Source organism: Engystomops pustulosus, chromosome 2 (assembly GCF_040894005.1).
Source record: "Engystomops pustulosus chromosome 2, aEngPut4.maternal, whole genome shotgun sequence".
NCBI lineage: Eukaryota > Metazoa > Chordata > Amphibia > Anura > Leptodactylidae > Engystomops > Engystomops pustulosus.
Window position 1 is genome coordinate 134,960,397 of NC_092412.1, and position 26,980 is coordinate 134,987,376.

At 44.2% G+C, this 26,980-nt stretch overlaps 1 protein-coding gene across 4 annotated transcripts in view; it reads left to right on the plus strand.

The window, feature by feature from the left end:
- Positions 1 to 26,980, plus strand: part of SPOCD1 (SPOC domain containing 1) — a 114,869-nt gene that overhangs the window by 20,473 nt on the left and 67,416 nt on the right. For all 4 annotated transcript variants that reach the window (XM_072136614.1, XM_072136611.1, XM_072136612.1 and 1 more), the window contains exons 4-6: positions 10,791 to 10,893; positions 22,588 to 22,738; positions 25,677 to 25,836. In XM_072136614.1, the coding sequence (XP_071992715.1) occupies positions 10,791 to 10,893; positions 22,588 to 22,738; positions 25,677 to 25,836 (414 nt within the window). The remainder of the gene's footprint in view (positions 1 to 10,790; positions 10,894 to 22,587; positions 22,739 to 25,676; positions 25,837 to 26,980) is intronic.

Genomic DNA, 26,980 nt, shown 5'->3' on the forward strand with positions numbered 1-26,980 from the left:
CCTGCTTCCCAGTACACGGCATATTAAAAACCGTCACTACAAAGTGCAATTTGTTACGCAGAAAACAAGCCCTCACACAGCTCTCTACATGGAAAAATAAAAAAATTAAAGGGGTTTACCCACAAAGGCAAGTTAGGCCCTATCAACGGGATAGGGCCGAACTTGCTGATCCTTGGGGGGCTCAGATTGCAGATCACGAGAAGGAGGAGTCTGACCGACCCCACCCTGCTTCTCAGACTAATGGAGCACTAAAGTTTAAAACACTTAATAAGAACACTTTTCAATAAAAATAATTAATTAAATAAAATTAAAGTTCCCTAAGCACAAACATTCCCTATACATACCTAATAAAGTAAAAAAAAAACACAATCACCAAAAAACCCCACACATATTTGGTATCACTTCTTCCATAACAATCTGTACAATAAATCAGTAACATTATTGGATCCCTTCACAAAAATTTTCTAAAAAGTTATCAAAAGAACTTTTGCACCAAAATGGTACGAATGAAAAGGACAACTCAACACGTAAAAAAGAAGCCCTAAACCAGCTCTGTCAACCAAAAAATATTAAATCAATGTCTCCGAAGAAGATGGCAAAAATAAATGGTTTTCCAGCAAGAAGCCTGAAACATGATCCCATTAGTACAATTTGCGAGTTCTGACAGCTACACAACATTTATATACATTTTTTTAATATATCATTTTTTTTTTTATAATTACGTTTATTGATGACACGAACAGCAAATCGATACATAATAGTATGAGTTACATCAAGTACAATCAGTGTATGTACATTTGGACAAATATGTGTCCTTGAGTAAATACAACAATAAAATTTTCATATGGGACCAATTCGCATGTCTGTCTCTTTTTTTTATTTTTTAAAAAGGTAAAGAAGAGAAAAAAAAAAGAATAGGAAACATTGCACATAAAATGCTAGCCCAGTAGGGCTCAAGGGGAGCTAACAGAGGGTTGTGATAGGGAAAAATAAAGAGGGAGGTTTAGGGGAATATCCAGGGTGTTGAGGAGGTAGGGGTGGGGGTGTCAGGAAAGATGTGGAGGGGGTGAGGAAGAGGGAGAGGGAGGCGGGAAAGGGTGAAGGAAGAGGGCGGGAAAAAGGGGGGGGGGAATGATGAGAGCATGTCTCTCATGCGCTTCAGCCTTCAGAGTAGTGCCCTATATTCAGGAGATTGTTTAAATTGAAGCCATGGCGACCATGTTTTATGAAATTTCTCTTAAGTGCCATGGACGGAGGAGGTAAGGTCTTCCATGTGCATCAGGTCGTTCACTTTCGCCACCCACATAGCCATAGTCGGAGGCGATGTCTGCTTCCAGAGTATCGGGATGCATGCTCTTGCGGCAATGATAAGGAAGCGAATAAGAGATTTTTTGTATTGTTGTGTGGACATGTCGCAGTGATGGAGTAGGAGGAGGGGGGGTTCTAAACTAATCGTTTCTCCACATAGCACAGTCACCACTCTCCCTAGCTCCTCCCAAAATGTAGAAAGTATTTTGCAAGACCAAAACATATGTAAGAAAGAGCCTTCCTCCTCACCACATCTCCAGCATGTATTAGGTACTTGTGGGAAAATGGTGTGTAGTCTGGTGGGGACTCTGTACCATCGCGCCATCAATTTATAGCTCGCTTCTTGGTACCGTGAGCTAATGGACGCGGAGTGACAGAGTTCAAAGATCCTGTCCTTTTGTTCCTGAGTCATTGAGATGTTCAAGTCCTCTTCCCATTGTCTGAGATACAGAGGGCCTGGGTCTTCTGGAATTGACAGAAGACAGGAGTATGATAGTGACAAGGTGTGTCTCAAGCCCTTTACATTTCCGCAAAGGTATTCAAAAGTGTGTTTTCTCCCTGTATATTGCTCGCATGGGGGTAGTCAGATCAGGTAGTGTCGCAGTTGGCTAGTTCTCCAAGCTCCCAGGGGACAGGGGTCGGTCAGCGCTGTCAAATCTGGGGTCGTCATCCAAGTCGTGTCTTTAGTAAAATGTTCCGCCCTGAATTTCCCCGCTCCCCTCCACTGCCTGAAGACTTGGTCATTTAGGCCAGGAGTGAATTCAGGACTGCCGAGGATCGGGGTGAGAGGAGATACCAGCGGCAAGAGTCTGTCCCGTACTAGTTTTGATTGACATATCTTCAGTGTGGGGCCTATTGTTGGGTGGCATTTCAGAGATGTCGTTTTAGAGGGCTCTAACCAGGGTAGGACTTGCAGTGATAACTGTGCAAAGGATTGCTCAAGATAGGTCCAGGGTTTAGATTCTTGGTTTCAGCACCAGTCTAGGACTCTCGCCATGTGAGCAGCATTATAATAATTTCGAAGGTCAGGGAGTCCCAAACCACCCGACCTCTTAGGTCTAAACATAGTATCATAGTATATAAGGCTGGAAGGAGACGCAAGTCCATCAAGTCCAACCTTTAAGAATTAAATAAATGTTTTAACCCCATAACCCGTGATATTTTTTCTCTCCAGAAAGTCATCCAGGCCTCTCTTGAACATGTACATAGAGTCCACCATAACAACCTCCTGCGGCAGAGAGTTCCATAGTCTCACTGCTCTTACAGTAAAGAACCTTTGTCTATGGTGATGGTAAAATCGCCTCTCCTCTAGGCATAGAGGATGCCCCCTTGTCCTGGTCACAGGCCGAGGTATAAAAAGATCTTTGGAGAGATCCTTGTACTGTCCGTTCAGGTATTTGTACATTGTAATGAGGTCTCCCCTCAGCCGTCTTTTTTCTAAACTGAATAATCCCAAATTTTTTAATCTGTCAGTGTATTCTAGTTCCCCCATTCCCCTAATAATCCTGGTTGCTCTCCTCTGCACCCGTTCCAGCTCTACTATATCCTTTTTATACACTGGTGCCCAAAACTGTACACAATGGGGGTCATTTACTAAGGGCCCGATTCGCGTTTTCCCGACGTGTTACCCGAATATTTCCGATTTGCGCCGATTGTACCTGAATTGCCCAGGGATTGTGGCGCACGCGATCGGATTGTGGCGCATCGGCGTCGGCATGCGCGCAACGGAAATGGGGGGGCGTGGCCGAACGAAAACCCGACGTATTCGGAAAAACTGCCGCATTTAAAAACCGAAAAAGTGTCGCTTGGGGAGCGCTTACCTTCACCTGGTTCGAGGTGGTGCATTCCGGCGCGATGAGATGACTTTCAGCGCAGCAGCGCCACCTGGTGGACGACGGAAGAACTACATTCATAAATCCTGGCCGGACCCGAATCCAGAGCAGAGAACGCGCCGCTGGATCGCGACTGGACCGGGTAAGTAAATGTGCCCCAATATTCCATGTGTGGTCTGACCAGGGATTTGTATAAGGGCAAAACTATGTCTTTATCATGAGAATCTATTCCTCTCTTGATACATCCCATTATTTTATTTGCTCTAGCAGCAGCCACCTGGCTCTGGTCACTAAAATTAAGTTTACCATCCACCAATACCCCCAAGTCCTTTTCAGCTTCAGTTTTACTAAGTAATTGACCGTTTAGAACATAATTATACTTTTTGTTTCCATGGCCCAAGTGTATAACTTTACATTTATCTACATTAAACCTCATCAACAGTGTGGGGCGGCCTATTCTTGCTGCTTTATCGGTGTTGGAGAGCGTTCTAGGAGCGGAAGAAGGCCACAGGTAGATGAATGGGAATAGCCTGAAACAGGTATAGCAATCGTGGGAGGATATTCATCTTGAAAATGGCGCATCTCCCGAAACATGAAAAGATTCCCTTGGACCATCTTGAGCAATCTCGTTGGATATTCTGGAGGATAGGTGGAAAGTTCAATGCGTATAATTTGGACAATTCCGCCGGTAGGTTAATACCAAGATATTTTATACTTATTAGGGCCCATTTAAAGCTAAAAGAGGGCCGCAATGTTTCCACCAGGGGGGCACGTATGGACACGTTAAGAGCTTCAGATTTCGACCAGTTGATACGAAAATGAGTCAATAAGGCGAAGAGATCTAACTCCCGCATGAGGTTAGGTAGGGAAACCTGAGGATTAGAGATGAAGAAGAGCAGGTCATCTGCAAATGCTGCAATTTTATGTGTGGACCCTCTAGTTGTGATGCCTGAAACGTCCTGACTGTTTCGAATCTTGCTTAGGAAGGGTTCCAGAGTCAGTACAAACAGTAAAGGGGAGAGGGGGCAGCCATTTTGGATGCGGAAGCTGTTGGAAAGCAGACCATTCACCCGGACAGAAGCGGGCGGGGAGGAGTACAGGGACAACACGCAAGAGAGCATTTGATTACATAGGCCGAAATGTCTGAGCGCCTCAGTTGTGAAGGACCAATTGACTCTATCGAACGCTTTCTCGGCGTCCGTTGAGAGAAGCATGAGAGGAAGTTTCTCTAGCCGAGCCTTATATAGCAGATTTATAGCCTTTGTAGTGTTGTCCCTGGCCTCTCTACCTAATATAAATGCCACCTGGTCCGAGTGGATAGTCCGTCTCATAAGGGGGGCCAGTCTCGTCGCCAATACTTTGGAAAATAGTTTAAAGGACACCTGTCATCAGGTCTCTGCCACTAGTCCTGTCACCTCTACCTGTTGGAGCAGCTCACAAGGATCCCATCCCAGCCTTTATCTAGTTATTTCATACATTATTCATTGTAAAATCATCTATTTTTTATCATGTAAATGAGGCTGGTCACATGGTCAGAGGCAGTGATGTCACCCCTGTTTCCCCTCCCCTCTCCTCCCCCTGTTCATGTCTGTGTGTAATGTATAGTAAAGCATGGCTAGTGTGTGCGCTGCATCTGCTGACATGCTGCATCCTCCTAATATACAGGTGAGAGACACAGACATCAGCTACACATGAATCTGACATGTTCTGCTGTAACATGGCTGCCTGTTGTATCTCTCCTATACACACACAGGCTGCAGGGGGCGCCAGGACCAGGAAGCACATCATTATACAGCCTCACATCATTACACAGGCTGTCAGTCATGCACTGGGGGTGTGGCTGTGCCTCCCACTCATGAATAGAGTGGACAGCTTGAATATGCTAATGCTTCATTGGACATTTCACAGGTCATTTGCATACAGCTTTAGGACCTCATTGCTTAGGTTTACAGGCATGTAGAGGGACAATAAAGGGATAGAGGCAATGCTCTCTAATGGCAGTTTATGAAAATATATTTAGTTTAGGGGGGTTATTTTGCATGACGGGTTCTCTTTAAGGTCTTGGTTCAACAACGATATCGGTCGGTAGCTGGAACATAGGGTAACATCTTTGCCTGGTTTGGGTATGACTGTGATTGTGGCATGTAGTGCCTCCCTGGGAAGGGGAGCGCCATCAGCAACCGCATTAAATGCTGCCAACCAATGAGGCTCGAGTTGTTTAGCTAGTATCTTGTAGGGAGAAGCCATCCGTGCCAGGGACCTTACCTGTCTGTGTCTCTTTTAGGGCGTTTCTGAACTCTATGTCCGTTATAGGGGCCTCAGGTGCTTCTGCCTCTTCATTAGTTAGAGTGGGTAAGCCCAACTCTGTGATATAGGATCGCATCTTTCGCCTGAGTTCTTCCCTAGATCTTTGAGATGTCTGATCTAGATTGTACAGTGATTGGTAATTATCTCTAAAAGTAGCTGCAATGTCTTGGCTAAGGTGTAGGGTCGTTCCTGTCGGGGAGGTGATTTTGGGGACAAAAGTGTGGGTTCTCTGCTCTCTCAGGGCTCTGGCAAGGGTCCTACCACATTTGTTGCTGTACTCATAAAAGTGTCTCCTGCATTTTGCCAAAGTTCCCTTGTCTTTGTCGATAAGCAGGGTCCGCAGCGATTCCCTAGCAGATAATAGGGCAGTCCTAGTGTCAGGTGTAAGAGTTCTCTTGTGTAAGTGCTCCAGTCTCCTAATCTGTTCTAAGAGGTCAGCTATTGCTTGCGCCCTTTCTTTCTTGCGACGGCTACCGTGTGTTATTAGAATGCTACGGGCGTTGAACTTATATCCCTCCCACGCAATCCCTTCTGTCAGGGTTCTGTCGAAATAACAAATAATCGAGCCCTTTAGCTCTTCTAGGACTAGTGGGTCTTCCAGGAGGGAGGCATTGAGTTTCCACTGCCATTGAAAATCTGAGGAGTTTGGGAGTGCTATGGTAATGGAAATCAAGGCATGATCAGAGAAGGTGATGTTATCTATCGTGGCCCTTTGAAGTAGACCGAGGTCTCTGTGTCGTAAGAATAGGTAGTCTAGTCTTGAATAATTGTCGTGTGTTGAGGAGTAGAAGGTAAAGTCCTTGTCCTTGAGCTGTGCTAAGGTCACCGCCAATTATTACCGTTCCCTCAGCAAATTCGTCAATCATGTCAAGGAAGGAGCATACGGCCTGGCCTGTCCTGTATTTGGGAGGTATAATGAAGCAAAAGTGTAGAGGCTCTTTGCTATTGTACCTTTAACCATAATCCCCCGACCAGCCCCATCACTTCGAGAGTCTAGAAATGTCCACTGAAGTGAGTTTGACAAGAGAATAGAGGTGCCTCTGGATCTGGTATCATCAGTATAGCTGTGGTAGGAGTGTGGGAACCAGTTATTCTTAAAATTATATGGTCGTGTTTCAGTAAGGTGTGTTTGTTGAATGAAAGCCACATGCATCTTTCTGCGTTTGAGCAGGTTAAAAAGGATGGACCGTTTTTCGGGACTATGAAGACCTTTTGCATAAAGAGAGCCTATAGTCAAGGTGCATGGGGTTCCCCCCGGTCGAGGCATGCCCGTCATCAGTTATGGGGTAAGGAAGGTAGGGGAGAATGTATGAGGTCAGTAGTTCAGGTGGAGGAGGGGGAAGGATTAGGGTAAAGGGATGTGTCTGGTGTGGGTAATAAGTGGCAGAGGGAAGGAGTCAAAAGGGTAAGTGTAAGTGTGAACAACGGTGGGGTATACCCCTGTATCCCAGGTGTGTACCCAAGGGATCACCTATGAGTGGTGAGTGGGAAGCGTAGAAGTACAGTAGCGGAGCTTGTAGACCAGCAGGCAGTAAATTTAAGCGCTGAAACATCTGGATAGATGTGTATTTCGGCTCCGTCCACTCGAATGACGCCTTCAGACCAGGCTGCACGAATCACTTTGTCTTTGTCAGTGAAGTAGTGGAGGCGGCAAAGTAAATCCCTGGGTAGGGAGGGATCTGTGACTGACATCTTTGATACTCTGTGTATCCGGTCCATAGGCAGGTCTGCAGTTGGCGGGCGACCTAGTAGTTTGTTGAAAATGGAAGATACTTTTCCTAGTAGATTGTCATTAGGAAGATTTTCCGGGAGGCCTTTAATACGCACATTATTCCGCCTTCCTCTATTTTCCTGATCGTCTAGGAACAGCGCCAGGTGTTGCATGTGGAGTCTGGAGTTACTAGCTTCTTGTTCAAGAGCAGAAACTGTCAATTAAGGAGGTAGTGGTGCTTTCAGTGTTCTCAGTACGGGTTGTGCCAGCATGTCCAGGTCTTCCCTGATTATCACTAGTGCCTGTTGGTGTGAGGCCTCTACTCTGTGGATCACAGAATCTAAGTCCTGCCTTGTCGGGAGGGCCTGTATAAGCTCTCTGAGCAGCTGGAGTTCAGAATGAATTGTGCCCCTGTGTGTGGTGTTACTTGAGGGTGATAGGCCTCTCTGGGGGCTACTCTGTGGGCTTATCTATTCAGGACTGGAAGCAGGGCCAGGTTCTAAATTTTGTGGGGAGGGTTGACTTTCATATGGAGTCAGGGGGACACTGACCTCCCCTCTCCCAATATCAGTGCCCTGTGGCCAGGTGTTGCTCTGTTTGTGGGCCCCCTCTGGGGTAGGCTGCGGGCCTGTGTCGGTCTGACCTTGTGAGAGGGGTGCCGGCGGCCATTCCGAGGAGCCGGGGTGATTTTCTGCGGCGGGCGCCGCTGTATGTGTGGCACCTCCGGCCGCACCATCCAACATGCGGCTTGTCGCGGGAGCTGGCGCCATTTTGGTCCTGGTCTGGGGCTCCGGTCCGTCTCGTGGCTGGCGCCGGAATCGCTCCAGGCTCGGTGTCGGGGCTGAACTCGGGGTTTCTGCGTCCCTGGTGCGTGCTGTGCTCCTTCCCCTCCTGTGTGGCATCTTGCAGAGCGTGGAACGGCGCTCCGAAGCCAGTAATGGCGCCTGTCAGCGAGGAGCTCCTGAGGTGAGCGTCCTCACTCCGCCATGTCCAAGCCACGCCCCCACTGACATTTTTTAAACACTTATAGACACTGACTAACGCACTCAACCACTGACAAACTGACTGTAACAAACTAACAAATGATACAGCTAACTGACAGTAACAAGAGATTATCGACCTATAGCGACGCTAAATAACTAGTGACGATGCCGCACTGACACTAAGTAACTAACGCTACAAATTGAGGATGCACTGACGCTAAGTAACTAACGTGACAGATTGACAGCGCAATGACACTAAGTAACTAGCGCAACAAATTGACGCACTGACACTTATAGGGGTATTCTCGTCTGGGCATTCACATTCAGTTTCACTAATCTTCCATTTCTAAACATTTCTTCAATTGGATGTTATTTAAAAAAAAATGTTCCTGTGTGAAGATAATTTCTCATAAATGTAGGCATTCTGTCCCTTAGAAACGAGATAGCTTCCTCGGTTACTACCACCTCACATTTTGGCAGCAGTGGCCAGACATGCGCTATTGAGTCCTGCCTGACTACGTGGCTTCAGCATTCATTACCACAGGACGGCTGTGGGACCTGCAGTAACTCCCGGACATTTCATATACAAAAACTTTTTGTTTCTTTGTGCAATCCCTTCAGCAGAGGTGGCCGTATCCGGGGACGCTATCTCGTTTCTAAGGGACAACATGGCTACATTTATGAGAAATTATCTTCACAAAGGAACATTTTTTTTAATAACATCCAATTGAAGAAATGTTTATATATGGCAGATTTATCAAACTGAATGTGAATGCCCAGACGAGAATACCCCTTTAAGTTACTAGCACGATGAATTGACAACGCACTGAAACTAAGTAACTAACGCAACAAATTGAAGATAATGCACCTTAGCTTAGCCTTTTTTAGTTTAGATTTTGAAAAAAAAAAAAAGGAAGAGAACTCTCCCTTATGGAGGTGCTAGGGACACAAAGAGGGGTGATCAGGGGTTTATAAGGTGCTTTTTCACCTGAGGGGCAGACAGTACACTATCAGGCACCGATCTCTCCATTTTCTGCTCTGACAGATGGGTCTGTGTAGAACAACTTGTTACAGTGATCGTCGGCGGTGGACTGCTGCTACTGGTCCATTGCCAGTGACTGGAGAGTGTAGGCTCCCGGACACTGTCTGTACTGGCTCTGATGCTGCGACTAGCGGTTCTGTATAGAAACAGCTGTCACAGCGATCGCAGACAATGGACCAATAGAAGCGAGCGGTCCATTGTCTGCAAGCGGGGAATGTCAGCTATCTGTCCCAGCTGACCTCCCCCTCCCGGTCACTGTTAGTGCTTACAGTGTGCTCCAAGAGAGGGGACGTTATAGTGCGCCATGGTGAGCTATATAAGCACTCAATATGACAGATTATAACATCCAGGAGCGCGTAGGGGTTAAAGCATGTCAACTAATTCCAATTTACATGTTAAAATAAGGTCTAAGAAAAATATCCTTCCTATGCACCTGCCTGAACCAGGTGCAGACCAGTTGCAAAAGTAAGCAAGAAAAGTGATACATAAGTGAAAAGTTGCTTGGAACATCTGGAAAATAAAGATATATAAAACACACTGCCAAAAGTGTAGGCAAAGTTATACTTGAGAAACGATGGCAAAACACACACACACAAAGAAAATAAACATACATGCCCCCCATTGAATGCCATAAAAACAGAGCCCACAAGAAAATAGCGCAAATGTGTTTTTTTTGTCAATTTCACCACATTTGGAATTTTTTTCAGCTTATCAGTACATGTCATTTATATAATAAAATATTACTGTCAATAAGAAGTACAATTTGCTATGCAGAAACAAGCCCTCATACAGATCGGTATGAGAGCTATCGAGTTTTGAATCTGCAGAATGAAAAATGAAAACGAAAAAGGGCTGAGGGCATGAAGGGGTTAATCATTGCTTATGGGTGGGGCATCTCATTATAATTATATTTCAGTTTCATCTTTTTGGGTTACAGAGATGAGTCTATAAGTTTTCAGGACTTTTATGCCATTTTTGTTACATAAAAATAATTATTCTATTGAGTCACTGGAAGAACTGCCACCTCCAGCTGTGACCCTCCACTGATGTACCCACTGTTAGGAATTGTGAAATATGGGGCAAATGCAGCATAAATCACACATGAAAGTCTCTGATGTTTTTGCGATGTTATTTGTAAATTTGTAAATAGATTTATCCCAAAAACTGATCTAATAATCAATAAAATTTCTGCCCATCAACCAAACAAGGAATGGAGTGAGATTTATGGGTTACAGTACTGTACCTGAGATTTATCAAGTGTCTGAGAGCAAAACTGTTACTCGGAGCTCGGCTTTCATTTTTCCTTAGCAGTCAATAAAATGAAAGGCGATCTCTGATTAGTTGCCATGTTCAACTAGAACACTTTTACTGTCAGACACTGTCGATAATGTAACTCAGTATACGTAATGCCATGTAGTTATCTATATTTATAGATATGGATGCATTCTGGTGGACATGTCTTCCAATGCTATACAAAAGCTCTCAATTTATTTGGGTTGTGAACTTATTTTAGCATTTCTTCATTTTGTTAAATTGCTAAAGATTTTTTTCTGTTGGGACATTATGAAAATATCTAAATATCTATTGGTTCGCTGTCTCCCAATAAGGTTATATCCGATGAAGATGATGTAATAATTTGCACAGAAGATAAGCTAGTGTCTCCAAAGAAGGCTAACAGAGCAAGGCAAACAGACAACCTGCAAGCATCTGGTAATCAAACAACCATGTTCATCTTTCTGAGATGTAACTATTGCTGTGAACCCCAACTACACATACATAGATGTATTGGAATCATAATTTAAGGTGTAACTAAACTTTTAATAAAATTGAATAAATCAATAGAGCAGATGGTAATATTACCCTCTTAATGCATTATGATCTACATATATACCGTATATACTCGTGTATAAGCCGAGTTTTTCAGCACAAATAAATGTGCTGAAAATCTTCAACTCGGCTTATACACGAGTCAATAGGCAGCCCAGCACTTTAAAAAAAACCAAACTTATATACTCCCGATACACAGCGCTGCTCACCTGAGGTCCGCACAGGTCCTCTTCTGTCTTCTATCTTCCTCTGTCTTCCGCAGGGCGCCGCCATGTTCTTCTCTGGCCGTCGCATAGTATGAGGTCAGCAGCCGGGCGGGAAGAACATGGCGGCGCCCTGAGGAAGACAGAAGACAGAGGAAGATAGAAGACAGAAGATGACCCGCGCGGACATCGGGGGAGCAGCGCGGACATCGGGGGAGCAGCGCTGTGTATTGGGGCCACCGGAGGGTGAGTATATAAGTTTATTTTTTTTTGTTAGTGCTAGGCAGGCTGTATACTTAAGGGGACAGGCTGGGCAGGCTGTATACTTAAGAGGGGAGGCTGTATACTTAAAGGGGAAGGCTGGGCAGGCTGTATACTACTGGGGGCAGGCTGTATGCTTAAGGGGGCAGGCTGGGCTGGCTGTATACTTAAGGGGCAGGCTGGGCTGGCTGTATACTTAAGGGGGCAGGCTGGGCTGGCTGTATACTTAAGGGGGCAGGCTAGGCTGACTGTATACTTAAGGGGGCAGACTGGGCAGGCTGTATACTACTGGGGGAAGGCTGGGCAGGCTGTATACTTAAGGGGGCAGGATGGCTGTGACCAATGCATTTCCCCCCCTCGGCTTATACTCGTGTCAATAGGTTTTCCCAGTTTTTAGTGGTAAAATTAGGGGTCTCGGCTTATACTCGGGTCGGCTTATACTCGAGTATATACGGTATGTCATAATGCCATAAAGGATGTATGGAGAGGGCTCATGGATTTAGCCCTCTGCATATATGGTGGGTGCATTATGCAGCCAACACCCACCTCTGCCACCCGCTATCAGTGCCGACAACGATTGCAGGTGTAAACCAGCGGTGTGATGTATGTGGGAAAAGGTGATCCATTGCCATGGCAGCCTGGTTTGTGTATGAGACTCCAAGGTCTGTCGTTTGGCAGGATCTATAACAGCTATCAGGTTAAAGTACCCTTTGGGGGGGTCTAAAAAGGAGTAAAAATAAAAATGAAAGAAAAAAATTCCAATTACCGTATATACTTGTGTATAAGCTGTGCTGAAAAACCTCACCTCGCTTATACACAAGTCAATTAAAAAAGAGAAAACTTTTATACTCAATCTCCGGCGCCCCGATGCTTGGCGCGACTCCCGATCCTCGGCGCGGCTCCTCTTTGGTCTTCTCTGTGCTGTATTAGCAGGCAGACACGCGATCTGCCAGCCAGCGCACACTATGAGCGCGGCGGAGTTGCCGCTGATGACGTCATATTGTGCGCCAGCTGGCAAATCGTGTGGATGCGTCTCTGCCGGCAAATCAGCGGAGAGAAGACCAAAGATGAGCCACCTGGAGCCACGACAGGCATCGGGGCGCCAAAGGGAGAGTATGTAAGTTTTTTTTTTTTTTTATGTGCTTGGCAAACTGTAAGCTGGCTTACTGTATACTACATGGGGCTGGCTGGCGGTATACTAAATGGGGCTGGCTGTATAATACATGGGGGCTTGCTGGCTGTATACTCCTGGGGGCTGGCTATATATTACTGGGGGCTGGCTATACACTACTTGGCGCTGGCTGGCTATATATTACTGGGGGCTGGCTTTATACTACTAGGGGCTGGCTTGCTGTATACTTGTAAGGGCAGGACACAAACAAGGACAGTGATCCCTGGCACTGAGACCCCCAGTCTGTCTTTACCTACTTATTGGGTCCCCCCTAAACAGAGGCCAATAACTGGGCGACGTTCCCTCCCTGGGTAAGGTGTGAACGTGTAACAATACAGATAAACAAACACAATAAGGCAAGTTATACAATCCGATTCAGCAACATCGGGAAATACAGTAACCAAATAACAATCCAAATAGAGTAGTCGAGACACAGGCAAGAGATCAGAGACCAGAACTAGAGAATGCAAGAGAAGCCCAGCAAGTGAACACGGCAAGATAGCAGTTTGACCAGCAAGGAGTCAAAGCTAAACTGGACACTTATAGGGAACCTAGGCCCTGCCACAGATGGAAGGAGCAAGCAATTACAGATCCACAGTGTTAACTCATGCAAGACAGAATCAGTGAGGGGAGTGGCAGACATCAGGTCAGATAGAACCTAGTTCAGACTGCAGGATGACGTAAAACTCAGTGTCTCCTAATCCTACCAGCACGGATAGAGGAGACAGCAGGCGCAGATGTGACAATACTACTGGGGGGTGGCTATATACTGAAGGGGCTGGCAGGCTATATGCTAGAGGGTGCTGACTGGCTATATACTACTGGGGGCTGGGTATATACTACAGGGGCTGGCTGGCTATATACTGGGAGACCAACTCATTTCTCACCCTCGGCCTATACTCAAGTCAATAGGTTTTCCCAGTTTTTGGTGGTAAAATTGGGGGTCTCGGCTTATACTCGAGTATATATGGTACCCCCTAGTGTGATATAAAAACCAACAAATAAAATCATAAAACCTCAGTTTATCAAATAAAAGTAGTTATTCCAAGCAGTGAACCCCGTAAGGGAAAATACCGCCCAATTGTCCGAAATAGCACTTTTTTGTAACATAGAAAAGTTTTAATAAAAAGTCATCAAAAGTTTGCACTGTCCGCAAAATGGAAGCAAAGTTATTGGTGTTGCACAAAGTTATTGGTGTTACAGCTCTGCACAAAAAAAAAATAAAAAGTTATGGATTTTTAAAGATGAAAGAGTCAAAAAAGGAAATGCTATAAAAGAAGGTGGCTTTATTTAATTTAAATTTTTTTAAAAAAATCACTCCTACTTCAATGCTACAGTATTGCAATATATGATAGATTTGCTGATGATCTTTTACAACAGATCTACAGAAATGATAAGGCCTGCAGTATGATATAGACACCAGGATGTCATTGTAGCACTTTAACAGGTAAACACCAGCTCAACTCCGTTTTATTATATATCCCGTGCAATAAATTACAACCAATTATCATTCATGAATGAGAACTCATTCATGTAAAGCAAGTATAATTGAATTTTAAAACCTCAAACACAAAATAACATGCTACTGTTAAAGTATTATCAGGGTTAAGACAAATTAAACATTGTTAAGCTAGAGAGATGTTTCTTGAGCAATTATTACAGTATAAAAACTTACCTTTAGAAGTAGAAGTGGGAGACACGTGAAGCCAAGGGGGTTGTAGTGGGGAACTTGCATATTAGAGGAAATCTCTAAGTGTCGAGGAGAGATCTCAAGCGCCATAACAGGGGAGTTACACCATTTTTTCCATACCATGTAAAATTTAGCCAGTGTTTTCTATGTTTGTAGCCCCGTTTTTCTTATGGTATGACAGAATTGACTAGTCCCTTCCCCATACTGCTACAGTACCAGGGGGTCTTGGGTCTATCCAACGTAACACAATAGTCTTCCTAGATAGAAACAGACTCTCTCTAAGGAATATCCTGTCATGGTGTGTCTGGACCTTTTCATCTACTAAGGTTTCTGTAGCACCAATGACAAAAGAGAGGGAACCTCTTTTCAAAATTTCAGGAGGACCGGGCATTCCCATATCATATGGTGGAAATCATCAGGAAAATAATAACACCTATCACACTCTGGAGAGGCTATGCGCTTCATCCTAAATAAACAAATGGGTAAAGTAACTTTTGTGGATGATATGCAGTTGTCATATTATTATTTACAGCGTGGGACACAGAAAGATGAAATTACACAACACAACTCAATCAGCATATCTGCATTAAGGTGTGGCATTAGGGATTTCCGTCTCTCAACTGCTGGTAATGGGACAGAAGCGGCTCTAACATTAATTAAATGGGAGTATATCAGGGAGATAATCCCAGCTAGGCCCTGAGATCGGATCACCCCTATCAATGGGTACTTATATATGAAAATCGGGGGCCTGGAAATTGGGCTGCAGATATTTTTAAAATTGGCTAAAAGGTATATCATACTTTCCCCATAGGTCATCAAAAGAGAGCAAGATATAATTTTTATATAGGTCACCCAATGTCCCCAACTCTGACCAGAGCTGACCATCAAGTAGACTGTGTAGATGTGGGGGAATAGTATTGCTCCAAAGAGGAGTTTGCTTAATGGTGCCCTTAGCTGATGTGACAACTTTAGCAGACCTCCATATTCTACCTGCTGTGTGATGGAATTTGAAGCAGCTTCCCATCAAATAGGCTGAAGCTTTCCAGCACCAGCCATAGAGAATTGAGGCCAAGATGATTTTTTTCGTTTTTTCATTCTCAAATTCCAGAAAAGACAGAACTTTTTAATTTTAGCCGGCATGGGCATATCAGGGCTTGTTTTTACAGTAAGATTTGTATTTTCCAATGGGTTAATTTTTATGGCAAAAATTTCCTTCAGCAGAACAGTACAAAACAACTTTTTTGCTTGTTTTTTAGTTAAATCTTTTACATAGTTCACTGTACAGTATAGTTAACATGATAAAATAATTTTGTAGGTTAGTACAATTAAGGAGACACCGAAAATGTCCAAATTTTCTTATGTTTTAATACCTTAGCAAATAAACCACTTTTTAAAGGAAACCACATTTGCCCATGTGTGGTTATATTTTGAGAGCTATGACATCTTTATACTTCAATCAAGGGAAGATAATTAGGTTTTGTTTAAAGGTAACGGTTAGATTGGTACTATTGTAGGGTACGTCTGACATTTTGATGTCTTATATTACATATTTTTGGGAGATGGGAAGCCCTAAAATTGCAATTTTTAATTTGTTTTTTATTTTTACACCCTTCACAATATGCGTAGAATAATGTAATATCTGCTTGTCCAAGGTTGCTAAGGATACGACAATATAAATTTTGTGTGTAGGTAGGCAAATCGCAGAATAGCTTTCTCTCAGGCTGTGAGGCACAAAGATCCGGCAAGGGCTTGCAGGAAGAGGCAGGCTTATATATATAGTTAGCTAAATGGCCAGCGCCAATTAATGGCGCACTGGCCCTTTAAATCTTAGCGAGCCAGCGCGCGCGCCCTAGGAGACGGGGACGCGCGCGCCGAGCCGCGGGAGCAGCAGAGGGCGCCGCGGGAGCCGGGGAAGGTGAGAGAAGCCAGACCCCGGGGAGGCACGGGTGCACCCGCGAGTTTGGTTGACTCTCTCTACCTGTCCATTAGACTGCGGATGGTATGCAGAAGAGAAGTCCAGTTTCACCTTTAGCGGATTACACAGAGATCGCCAGAAGCGAGAGACAAACTGAACCCCTCGATCCGAAACAATGTGCAACGGAAGTCCATGCAGCCGAAAGATGTGCATGAAGAATAGGCTGGTGAGGCGCGGAGCAGACGGCAGACCAGGCAATGGAACAAAATTGGACATTTTTGAGAACCGGTCGGTTACCACCCAGATGACAGTATTCATTGGCAACGGCATCAGGAGACCAGCAGGTTTGAGGCGTGATGGTTTGTTACAAGCACAGGAAATGCAGGAGCCCACGAAATCTCGCACATCTTTGGCCAGGTCTGGCCACCAATGGTAACGGGAGATGAGGGCTATTGAACGCTGTACTCCAGGGTTTCCAGCCACACGAGAGCAATGTCCCCAAGTCAGAATTCTCCTACATAGGGCAGGTCGAACATATGTCTTGCCTGGTGGCAGCTGCCGGAGGTCTACTGGAGCAGCAAGAAGCAGCCGTTCCGGAGGTTCAATATGACTAGGAGCAGGATCTTCACCAACCACATCTGAAGCACGAGAAAGAGCATCGGCTTTAATGTTCTTCTCTGCAGGGCCGAAATGTATGAGAAAATCAAATTGGGAGAAGAAAAGAGACCAACGAGCCTGACGAGGATTTAGACGCTGAGCAGTCTGGAGATACAGGAAATTCTTGTGGTCGGTATAAATATGAACCAGGTGACGAGCTCCTTCCAGAAGATATTCCTCCAAAGCTAGCTTTATGGCCAAGAGTTCCCGATCTCCAATGGAATAATTCCTTTCGGCAGGTGTGAACGTTCTTGAGAAGAGACCGCACATGTAGGTACGACCCTTGGGCCCCTTCTGGGTAAGGACGGCCCCGGCACCAATGGATGAAGCATCAACTTCTAATTGGAAAGGCTTTTCCGTGTCAGGCCTTGTGAGTACAGGTGCAGAGGCAAAAGCAGACTTCAACCTAGTGAAGGCGTCTTCAGCAGCCAGAGGCCATTGTCTCGGATTAGCAGTCTTCTTAGTCAATGCCACAATAGGAGCCACAAGGGAGGAGCAGTGGGGAATAAATTGTCGATAATAATTGGCAAAGCCCAAAAATCTCTGTATGGCATGTAATCCCACTGGGTGAGGCCACAGAAGTACTGCTTTCAACTTGGAAGGATCCATCTGAAGGCCTTTATCAGAAATGACATATCCCAGAAACGGAAGACTACTCTGGTGAAATAAGCATTTCTCAAGTTTGGCATATAAACGGTTGGACCTTAAGCGCCTGAGGACCTGTCGGACATGGATCTGGTGAGACTGAAGATCTGGGGAAAACACCAAAATGTCATCCAGGTAGACTATGACACAAGAATAGAGTAACTCTCTGAAGATGTCATTAACAAATTCTTGAAAAACAGCTGGAGCATTGCAGAGCTTGGTGAAAACCTTGGCACCCCGTAGTCGGTCAAAGAGTTCGGTGATGAGAGGTAACGGGTAGCAGTTTTTCACCGTGACTTTATTGAGATCGCGGTAATCTATACACGGACGAAGGGAGCCATCCTTCTTGGATACAAAGAAGAAGCCAGCACCAGCGGGAGAAGAAGACTTCCGGATGAAATCTTTTTGCAAATTCTCCTTAATGTAGGCAGACATAGCCTCGGTCTCAAGCACCGACAACGGGTATACTCGTCCTCGTGGAGGAGAGATACCGGGCAGCAGGTCAATGGGACAGTCATAGGGGCGGTGTGGAGGCAGGACCTCCGCTTGTTTTTCAGAAAAAACATCGGTGTAGTCTCGGTAGCATGCTGGAAGATTCTTCAGAGGCTTCTCCCGTCTTCCAATTAAGGAACGGGTGCGTGGCACAATGCAGCATCCATGAAATTCCCAGTGGAGCCGGAGTCTAAGAAAGCTGAGACCTGGGTCTGGTTACTGGAGCCAACGCTTAGAAGCACTGGAATCAACAAGCGTGGAGAAGCACTGTTTACACCTAGGGACGCTTCTCCCAAGAACCCTAGGTGCTGGCGTTTCCCGGATGTTTGGGTCGGATAGGACAAGACGCAAGGAAATGCTCAGGACTGCCGCAATAGAGACAGAGGTGTCCCTGACGTCTTCTGATACGCTCCTGTGGTGACAATTTGGCCCTGTCCACCTCCATAGACTCCTCAGCAGGTGGTACGACTGGAGGCTGGAAAGGTCTTTGGAAAGCTGGAACTAGACGGGGAAGGTGTCGTGGACGGACTGGAAGTTGCTAAAAACGTGACTCTTCGGCACGCTCCCTGAAACACACATCAATCCTGGTGGCAAGGGAGATTAGACTACTCAGGGAAGATGGCCAGAGCATCCTTGACTTGAGAGGATAGGCCCTTCTTGAATGCTGCAGACAAGGCCGCGTCGTTCCAGGAAAGTTCCGACGCTAAGGTACGGAACTGGACCACATATTCTCCCACGGAGGAATTCCCCTGACGCAAATTCAATAAGCCAGACTCAGCAGAGGAGGTCCGAGACGGTTCTTCAAATACGGACCGGAATTCAGATAAGAAGGCTGCCAGAGATGCTGTAACTGGGTCGTTCCTATCCCAGAGAGGAGTAGCTCAGGCCAGGGCTTTCCCGGAGAGAAGGCTGATTATAAATGCCACCTTGGATCGCTCCGAAAAGAATTGAGTCGGCATAAGTTCTATGTGCAAGGACCACTGAGAAATAAAGCTCCTGCACATCTTGGGATCGCCATCGTACTTATTGGGCATGGACAACCGCATTCTAGGTTCAACGGCAGGCAGATTAGTCGGTAGCGGAGTCGTTGAAGCAGCCTCAGGAACCTGTTGCTGTTGCTGGTTGGCTAACAGTTGTTGCAGCATTGCTGTGACGTGCTCCAGCTGATCACGCTGTGCAGCAATCTGCCGGGACTGGTGGATCACAATAGTAGCGAGGTCTGGCTTGCTAGGAGATGGAACCTCGGCGGGATCCATGGCCGGATCTTACTGTCAGGCTTGCAGGTGTGGATCCTCTGGACCACTGCAGATGATGACACAAGCCACTACCTGGGACGGGAGTCTAAGTGGTACCTGGTTTTCACCAGAGCCCGCCGCAAGGCGGGTTAGACAGGCTGCGGCGTGGTACCACCAAGTCGTTCCTCAGGCGTGACTTGTCTGTAGTGGCGGCCAAGGTAGAAGTACAGAGACAGCAGACAATCTCGTGGTCGAAGTCCAGGCACAAGGTCAGGGCAGGGGGCAGAGGTGCAATGTCAGAGTCCGGTCCACAGTCAGCAACAGGAGGTCCAAGCAGGAGGGTACGGGAACACAGCACACAGGACAGCAGCACGGAGGAACACTGGTACACAGGAACACGGAGGAGCTCAAGTAACACAGGAACACGGAGGAGGTCAGGTAACATAGGAACACGGAGGAGGTCAGGTAACACTGGAACACGGAGGAGGTCAGGTACACAGGAGACACAGGAACGCAGAAGACACATGAACGCAGAAGACACAGAAACGCAGGAATCGCAGGCAAATCGCAGAATAGCTTTCTCTCAGGCTGTGGGACACAAAGATCCGGCAATGGCTTGCAGAAAGAGGCAGGCTTATATATAATTAGCTAAATGGCCAGCGCCAATTAATGGCGCACTGGCCCTTAAACCTAGGAGACGGGGACACGCGCGCCGAGCCGTGGGAGCAGCAGAGGACGCCGCGGGAGCCGGGGAAGGTGAGAGAAGCCGGCCACCTGACCCCGGGGAGGCCCGGGTGCACCCGCGATCCGAGACAGGGATTTCGGGAGCACCCGTGACAAATGTATTGTATTGTATCTGTCAGTGTTTATCTGGAAGTTAGCCTATTAAACCTAGTCTTGGATTGGGCTTAATTGGCCACCGATCATGCCAGACAGAGAGGTCTTCATCTGACCTCAGTCATGGAAACCCCCCAAATCTTGTCGGGGGAGGTCGGGGAATTACAAAGGGAACACCCTCTATCTCCTTCCTAGCTTCCACAATCGTGCTTGATTGCGGCAGGTAAGGGGTTAAACTGTCCGGCAAGGAAAGACCTCCCTTATAGCCTGTCTCCTGCTACAGTTCCACTGTCAGTTCCTTGCTGCATATTGACAACGGCCCGCTAATTTGGACAATCTATTTTGTCCTGTATCATCAAGAAGTTGAAGAAACTGATGCCTTTGATTTGTGTTTTTGTCATAAAACAATGTCAGTGCTTCTGGAGCAAAATAAGCACTGGTGGCAGGTCCATATGTAATACCTTTCAGCGTTACTCTGACAGCAATAATACGCTGATATACCATAATATTGCAGTGTATTCTAGCTGTATTGAAGCTATCCCATCTGTTCATTTTAATTTGATTAAAAAAATCTAGTAAAATAACCTCATAATTGGTATTTCTGCATTTGTGATCTATAGAGATAATTATTTACTCAGACTGTTTAGTAAATGCTGTAAAAACCAAATTACATAAAAATTCTGGGGTATACCTATCATACACCGGCGCTCGTGCGCCGCTACATTTTCACAGCGCGATACATGAAGAGTCTTCAGTCCCTTGATTTATTGAGCAGGGAGCTGCGCAGCGACTGTGCCGGCGCAGGAACAGTCACGCCCCACGCTGGCCCACTCCCGGCCACGCCCCCCCTTCATGCAACATTGGTGTGAAGGAGGTGGATTGGGGCAAATAATTGCAATTGCTAGCAATAAACATTTATTTAGCTGATGTGGCACAGAGGCCCTGATAAATTTGCCCCACTATGTTTTTGTAATAAATAATAACATTTTATAAAAAGTGATGAAAAAGTTGCTCATGCCCCTGTATAATACCAATAAAAATAAATCTAATAACACACACAAAACACCTTCAACTAGCGCAGTCGGTGTAAGTTTAAACTATAACCCTTTGTTTTTAAGTTTCTGTTTTTTACTCTTCAGAGACATGTTACATCATGTTATGTGTGTGTGGGACAAATTGTACTTATCAGTGGCACTATTTCATATTCCGTGCAATGGAGAAATTGATGTAAAAATGCAATTGTTCCATTTGGCCTCCTTTTTGGCACCAAGCATCTGCAATGCATTACAAAGTGATCCATGTTACCGCAGCCCCAGGCCAGGAAACACATGGGGTGGTTTGGCTATACTATAGTATAGCCACATAGTAAATTAAAGCCACTTCCATTAGCAACATAGTGGATAGGATAATAAATCCCCCCAAATCTGTATTTAAACATCTGCAATGTGTTCTTCACACACATATATATTGTTCTTCACATGCTATTTTGGGCGCACCGTTCCGCGCGTATCTCCCGACAAGTAAGCAGATGTGCCGAACATCTGTAATCTATTCTGCACTGTGTTCTGCACTGTGTTTTTCTCTTAAATGATCCTGTGGTCACTGTTTTCACTGTGTTCACTGGTTTTATTCTATTCTTCACTGTTCTTCACATCTGCTAACTTGTCGGGAGATAATATACACGGGGAACAGTGAAGAATAGATCGCAGATGTTTGCAACTTATCAGAAGACATTATTTTTCAATTAAATAACACATTTTAATCCCAAACCATGGTCCCTTTGAAAAATGCTTGAGTCTCCCATTGACTCGCGCGTGAAAAATGCGCCGAAAACGCAAAAAACCGCTAACAACACGCGCGTGAAAAACGCAAAAATGCTAATTACTCCAAGGAAAAATGGAACAAAAACGCAGCCAAAAACGTCAGTTTTTCACGCATTGCACCCTGACGTGAAACGCAACGCTAGTGTGGAAGGGGCCTTACGGTAACATCTTTTTAGGGTGGTGGAAAGCCTCTATTGTATTCTCTGATAAATTTGTCAGGTTCACCAAACACATCACTTACTGGGGAAGACTGCTCAGAGAAGACTTTTAAAAATCCTGGAGGTCAGTGAATGGTCAGTTACTGTGCATATACATTGTTATGAGGACTGCTGCATTTTTATTATTTTATCATTTGCCCTGAAGTTTAGTCCCATATTTCCGGAAAGAAAAACAGAGCAATGACACAATTCATAATGAGAACACAAATGTCCGTTCTATTGGTTGTTACATAGCAATTGCTGGATGTTCTTACAAAAAGCTGAAAAAGGCTGGTGTTACAATGAATACTTGTCAAAACATTTCTAATACAAGGAAAAAGTACAAATGAGTAAATGAGAAAGTTAGCCTTTTTCTATTTTACTGTTCTGAGTGTTTGCTTTATCTACTGAAAACTCTTAAAAAAATTGAAAAATATGTTTCAATTTATAGATCAAGAAGTAAAACTGGGAAAGAGAAAATATAAAAAGAAGACATGTGATAGTGAAAATGTGAATAATTCTTTCATTGGATCTTCAGGAAAACCTCCTACATTTATTCGAAATACCACAGTGCAGACACTATATGAAGTTCTGATGAAGAGGTATTTTTACTATGCTTACTCTTATATATATTTTGGGGGACATGTTTCTGTATTTCTGAAAGTTTTTTTCTTTCATTTTTGCGACTATTGCCATGTTTGTGACCTTTCACTGTGACCGTTGTGTACTTGGTCCAGGGCATTTGCAGAGGAAAGTTTTTTTTTAATGGATCCTGTTTTAACATGTAACTTGGTATTATTTCACATGCTTTAAATGTTTAAAATTTAGCACGTTAGGCATTAAAAGTTTGGGCTGTTTTTTTTTTTCATTTATAAAGTTTGGCATTCACATTTTATTGAAATATACTGGTTACGTGGTGTTAACGCATGCACGTTCAAATACATCACATTAGTTGAGAAGTTCAGATTTGGCTAATTACATTGCTGTCAACATAGTGTTTACAAAATGTGCTTACACAGTGTTAACATAAACATTATCACCATGTTAACACACTCATTTGTTAACACGATGTTAAATTAGATGATCACATCTTGTTAACATGTGCATTTTGTAATTGCAATGTTGACAGCAATGTAATTAGGCAAATCTGTCTTTCTCAGCTGTTGTGATACGCTTGAAAACACATGCTTCAACACCATATTTGATGCAGCCTCATATGTCATCATCTCCCTTTGGTGTGACTAGAGTGCTTAAAAATGCAGGCCACGGGCTCTAACCCAAAATTTACAGTAGTGTCCGCGCGCGGAGTGTGTGTGTAATGAGTGTCCCACGGACAGCCTGATCCTTTACTGTGTGGGGTGGGGCACAGCCTCAGCCACAGTGTGGTCTGGACGTGCGAGCAGCAACAAACTCATATCCCTGGAACGGACGGGCAGTCTTGGACGTGAGCAAATTACTTGTCCATGAGAGAGCAGTTACCACTGAACTATCTCACTATAGATGCCCTTCTGGACCTGTTCCCCCCTGGTACAGAGTAGAGGGCTTGTTAGCTACACAAGGGTCAGATAACTGGGTACTGCCCATTGTAAGGGAGAGAGCTGTGCACTTGGGGAACGCAGGTGCCGGCTAGAAATTAGGGTCAGCTCACACGTTCCCTGGGCACCATCTATGTACCGAACCTGGAAGTAAAGTCTATGGACTGCCTCCTCTTGACATGAGCACTGGCAGACCTTACCACAATCTTTGACACATATACATGTTTTTGTTTTTTTTTTTGGTTCTTCTTTTATGGTTTAATTCTTCATTTTTTGTAATCTGACATTCAGTTTTGCGTTTATTTCCAAAAAAAAAGAAAAAAATGATTTGAAAAGGCAGATAGATTTACCACCTAAATAAGTTGCTGAATAACATTTCCCATATGTCTACTTTACATTTTCATCATTTTTGAAAAGTCTGGATAATTTATTTTGATGTCACGCGACTATTTTGGGGATGAATACTGTTTTAATTGAAATTTAAAATATTTAGCATTAAAAACCCCTATATAATCAACCCATTTTCAAATCAACAGCTTTTAGGAAGATTGTTAACCCCTTGAGATCTTCATAGTTATGAAATCAAACTGGAGGTGAAATTTAGAATGGTCAAATTATGTCGGTTATACGTTCATTTAGCCCTAAAATTTACACATTTCCAAAAGATAAAAAGAGAAAAACCATCTTTAAATTTTGCTATGCAATTTCTCCCGAGTACAGAGACCCCCCACATGTGGCCGTTACTTGTTTTATGGGCGCCTGGCGAGGGAAGAGGTAAAAGGGAAGAAGCGCCCTGCACCTGCCAGGATTTTAGTTTCCTCATTGGCTCCTTTTGCAGGCTATAAGATTTTAGCTTTTTCGTTCTTGGGAACCTTTTTTTGAGGTAAGGAGTAGAAAAGCATCAATTCTGTACTGGATTTTTAACTTATTTTTTTTTGGTGTTCACCGTATAGCCTAATAATCATGCTATCTTTATTCTATGGGTCAATACGATTACGGGGATACCATACTTGAAATTTTTTTTCTTATGTTTTACTAAATTTGCCAATTAAAAAATCTATCTATTTTTGCATCGCGTCTTCCAAGTGGCATAACATTTTTAATTTTTTGGCTACGGAGCAGGTTGATGGCTTGTTTTTTGCTGGACATGTTGTACTTTGCATCCGTATCGTATGTTTTTTAGATCACTTTTTAATGCATTTTTGGTAAAAATCTAAAATTTACTTCTATTCTACGGGTTGTTACGGACGTGGTGATACTTTTTTGTGCATTATTTGTCTATTTTGATGTTTTGGGGCTTATGGGCATTTTTATTGATTTATTGATTTATTTTTTATGGAATAACATTTTTTTTTTAAAACATTTTTACTACTTCCACCATGGGACATAAACAAGCAGTCAGCCTCGTCAGCCTATGAACATGCAAAGACAAGTTAAATGCATTCAATGGGCCCACTCCGACCACGGGTGTTACTGGGGGATATCAGCGGTAAATTACCGTTGACATCCGGCCGGTTCGGCTTTCGTGCAGAGTCTAACTGGCATCGGCTCAGCCATACTAGTACTGCGCTGAGCGCTAATCGCTGGAGCTCGGCAGAACTAGTATAGCGTAGCGCTATAGGGTTAGATGTTTTTTACACAGTTACTTTATAAACTTGTTTACCTACATAGGTAAATTTGGTGCATAGGTAAGCGTTCTGTTGTGATATACTGCTTTATGCAGGATAGAGGGGATGGGAAAAATAGGTCACAAAATAATTACTCATGTATTATAAGAAAGTTTACTTTATTAATATCCATTATTGATTTCAGAAATAAAAAAATGGCATCAAACGTTTACCTACAATTTGTAAATTGGTCGGAAGTGACTCTTCATATGTACCTCCCTTTCTAATAAAGCGATGTTTCATCTTGTATGCTAAACCAATTAGATATACTTATACTTAATATGTGTTCATTTATTTTTTTTCACATTTTGTAAATATTTCCTCCTCTAAAACTTCAGGGTTAAGGAAAGGCAAGATCTTGACATATGTGAGGCAATGTTAAAAAAACTGGCAAAGGATGTTGAGGAAGAAATATTTACCTTGTATCATGATACTGGAATGAGGTACAAAACAAAGTACAGAAGTCTTCTTTTCAATTTGAAGAATCCTAAAAATAAGGTATTTCATATTATTGTGTAGAATTTATTTATTACAATGTAAAATGTAAACAAAGCATGTGAATGTGTATATCTAGACAGTAAGTCTGTAACTGATATGAACCTTAAAGGGGTTATCCGGGTTTAAAAATCTTTTTATGGCCGGGCTGGGGAGGGCTAGTTAAACATAATAAACATGGACTTACCTCCTCCGGCGCCGCTGATGTCCCGCGCCGCGGTCACTTCGATCCGTGCCCCTGTTTGTTTACAGCCGCGCACAGGGAGCTTCCGGTCCGCGTTGTGGACGGCTCCTCCCAGCCGTCCCTATCTCTCAGCGTTGTAAGCGCTGGGAGATGGTGCGCATGGGAGCATCCGGCCGGCCGGAAGCTCCCTGTGCGCCGGTGTAATGAAACCGGCGCACGGAGAAGATGGGCCGCGGCGCGGGACATCGGCAGCACCGGAGGAGGTAAGTACATGTTTATTATGTTTAAATAGCCCTCCCCAGCCCGGCCATAAAACATTTTTTAATCCCGGATAACCCCTTTAACTTTTAGGAGGACAAAGAGGCACAGTTACCTTGTGGTGCTTGCATGGGCTCAGATGGCCTGTTCACAATGACATCTGGACTCCTGCCTGGCTTTAACGCTGGTTGTGGGATTTTGACTGCAGCATTTATAGTTGTTCTAAGTGACAGGCTTCCAAATATAAGCCTATATTAGGCAGGGCATAAATATTATATTGCAGTGTATTATAAGTACAGGCTCTTCTCGGGTGACGTACAAGGTTCTGAAGGTTTGTTTTTAAGTTTAATTTTTATGTGAGTCAGAACTGTATACTTTATCATTGTAACCCCAGACAATTTTTTTTTGGTCTCTGTGACAATTGGATTTTAAGAATGTACTACCACAGAACACAGGAGTTATACTGTTTGTTAAATACAAATTCATCAAACTTTATTAAGTATATTAAAATACAGGTACATGGTCCGACTGGCCAAATCACATATGCAATATATAGAATATATCCACCAGTTATAAGTGGTCTTTTGTAATAAGTATCTTACATGAAAAGTTACATCACAAATCATATATACTTAATAGCAGTGGGTCTTAGAAACCAGTGCTTTACCCAGGTTAGTGCAATGTGGTTGCCTGCGAACTCCCCAA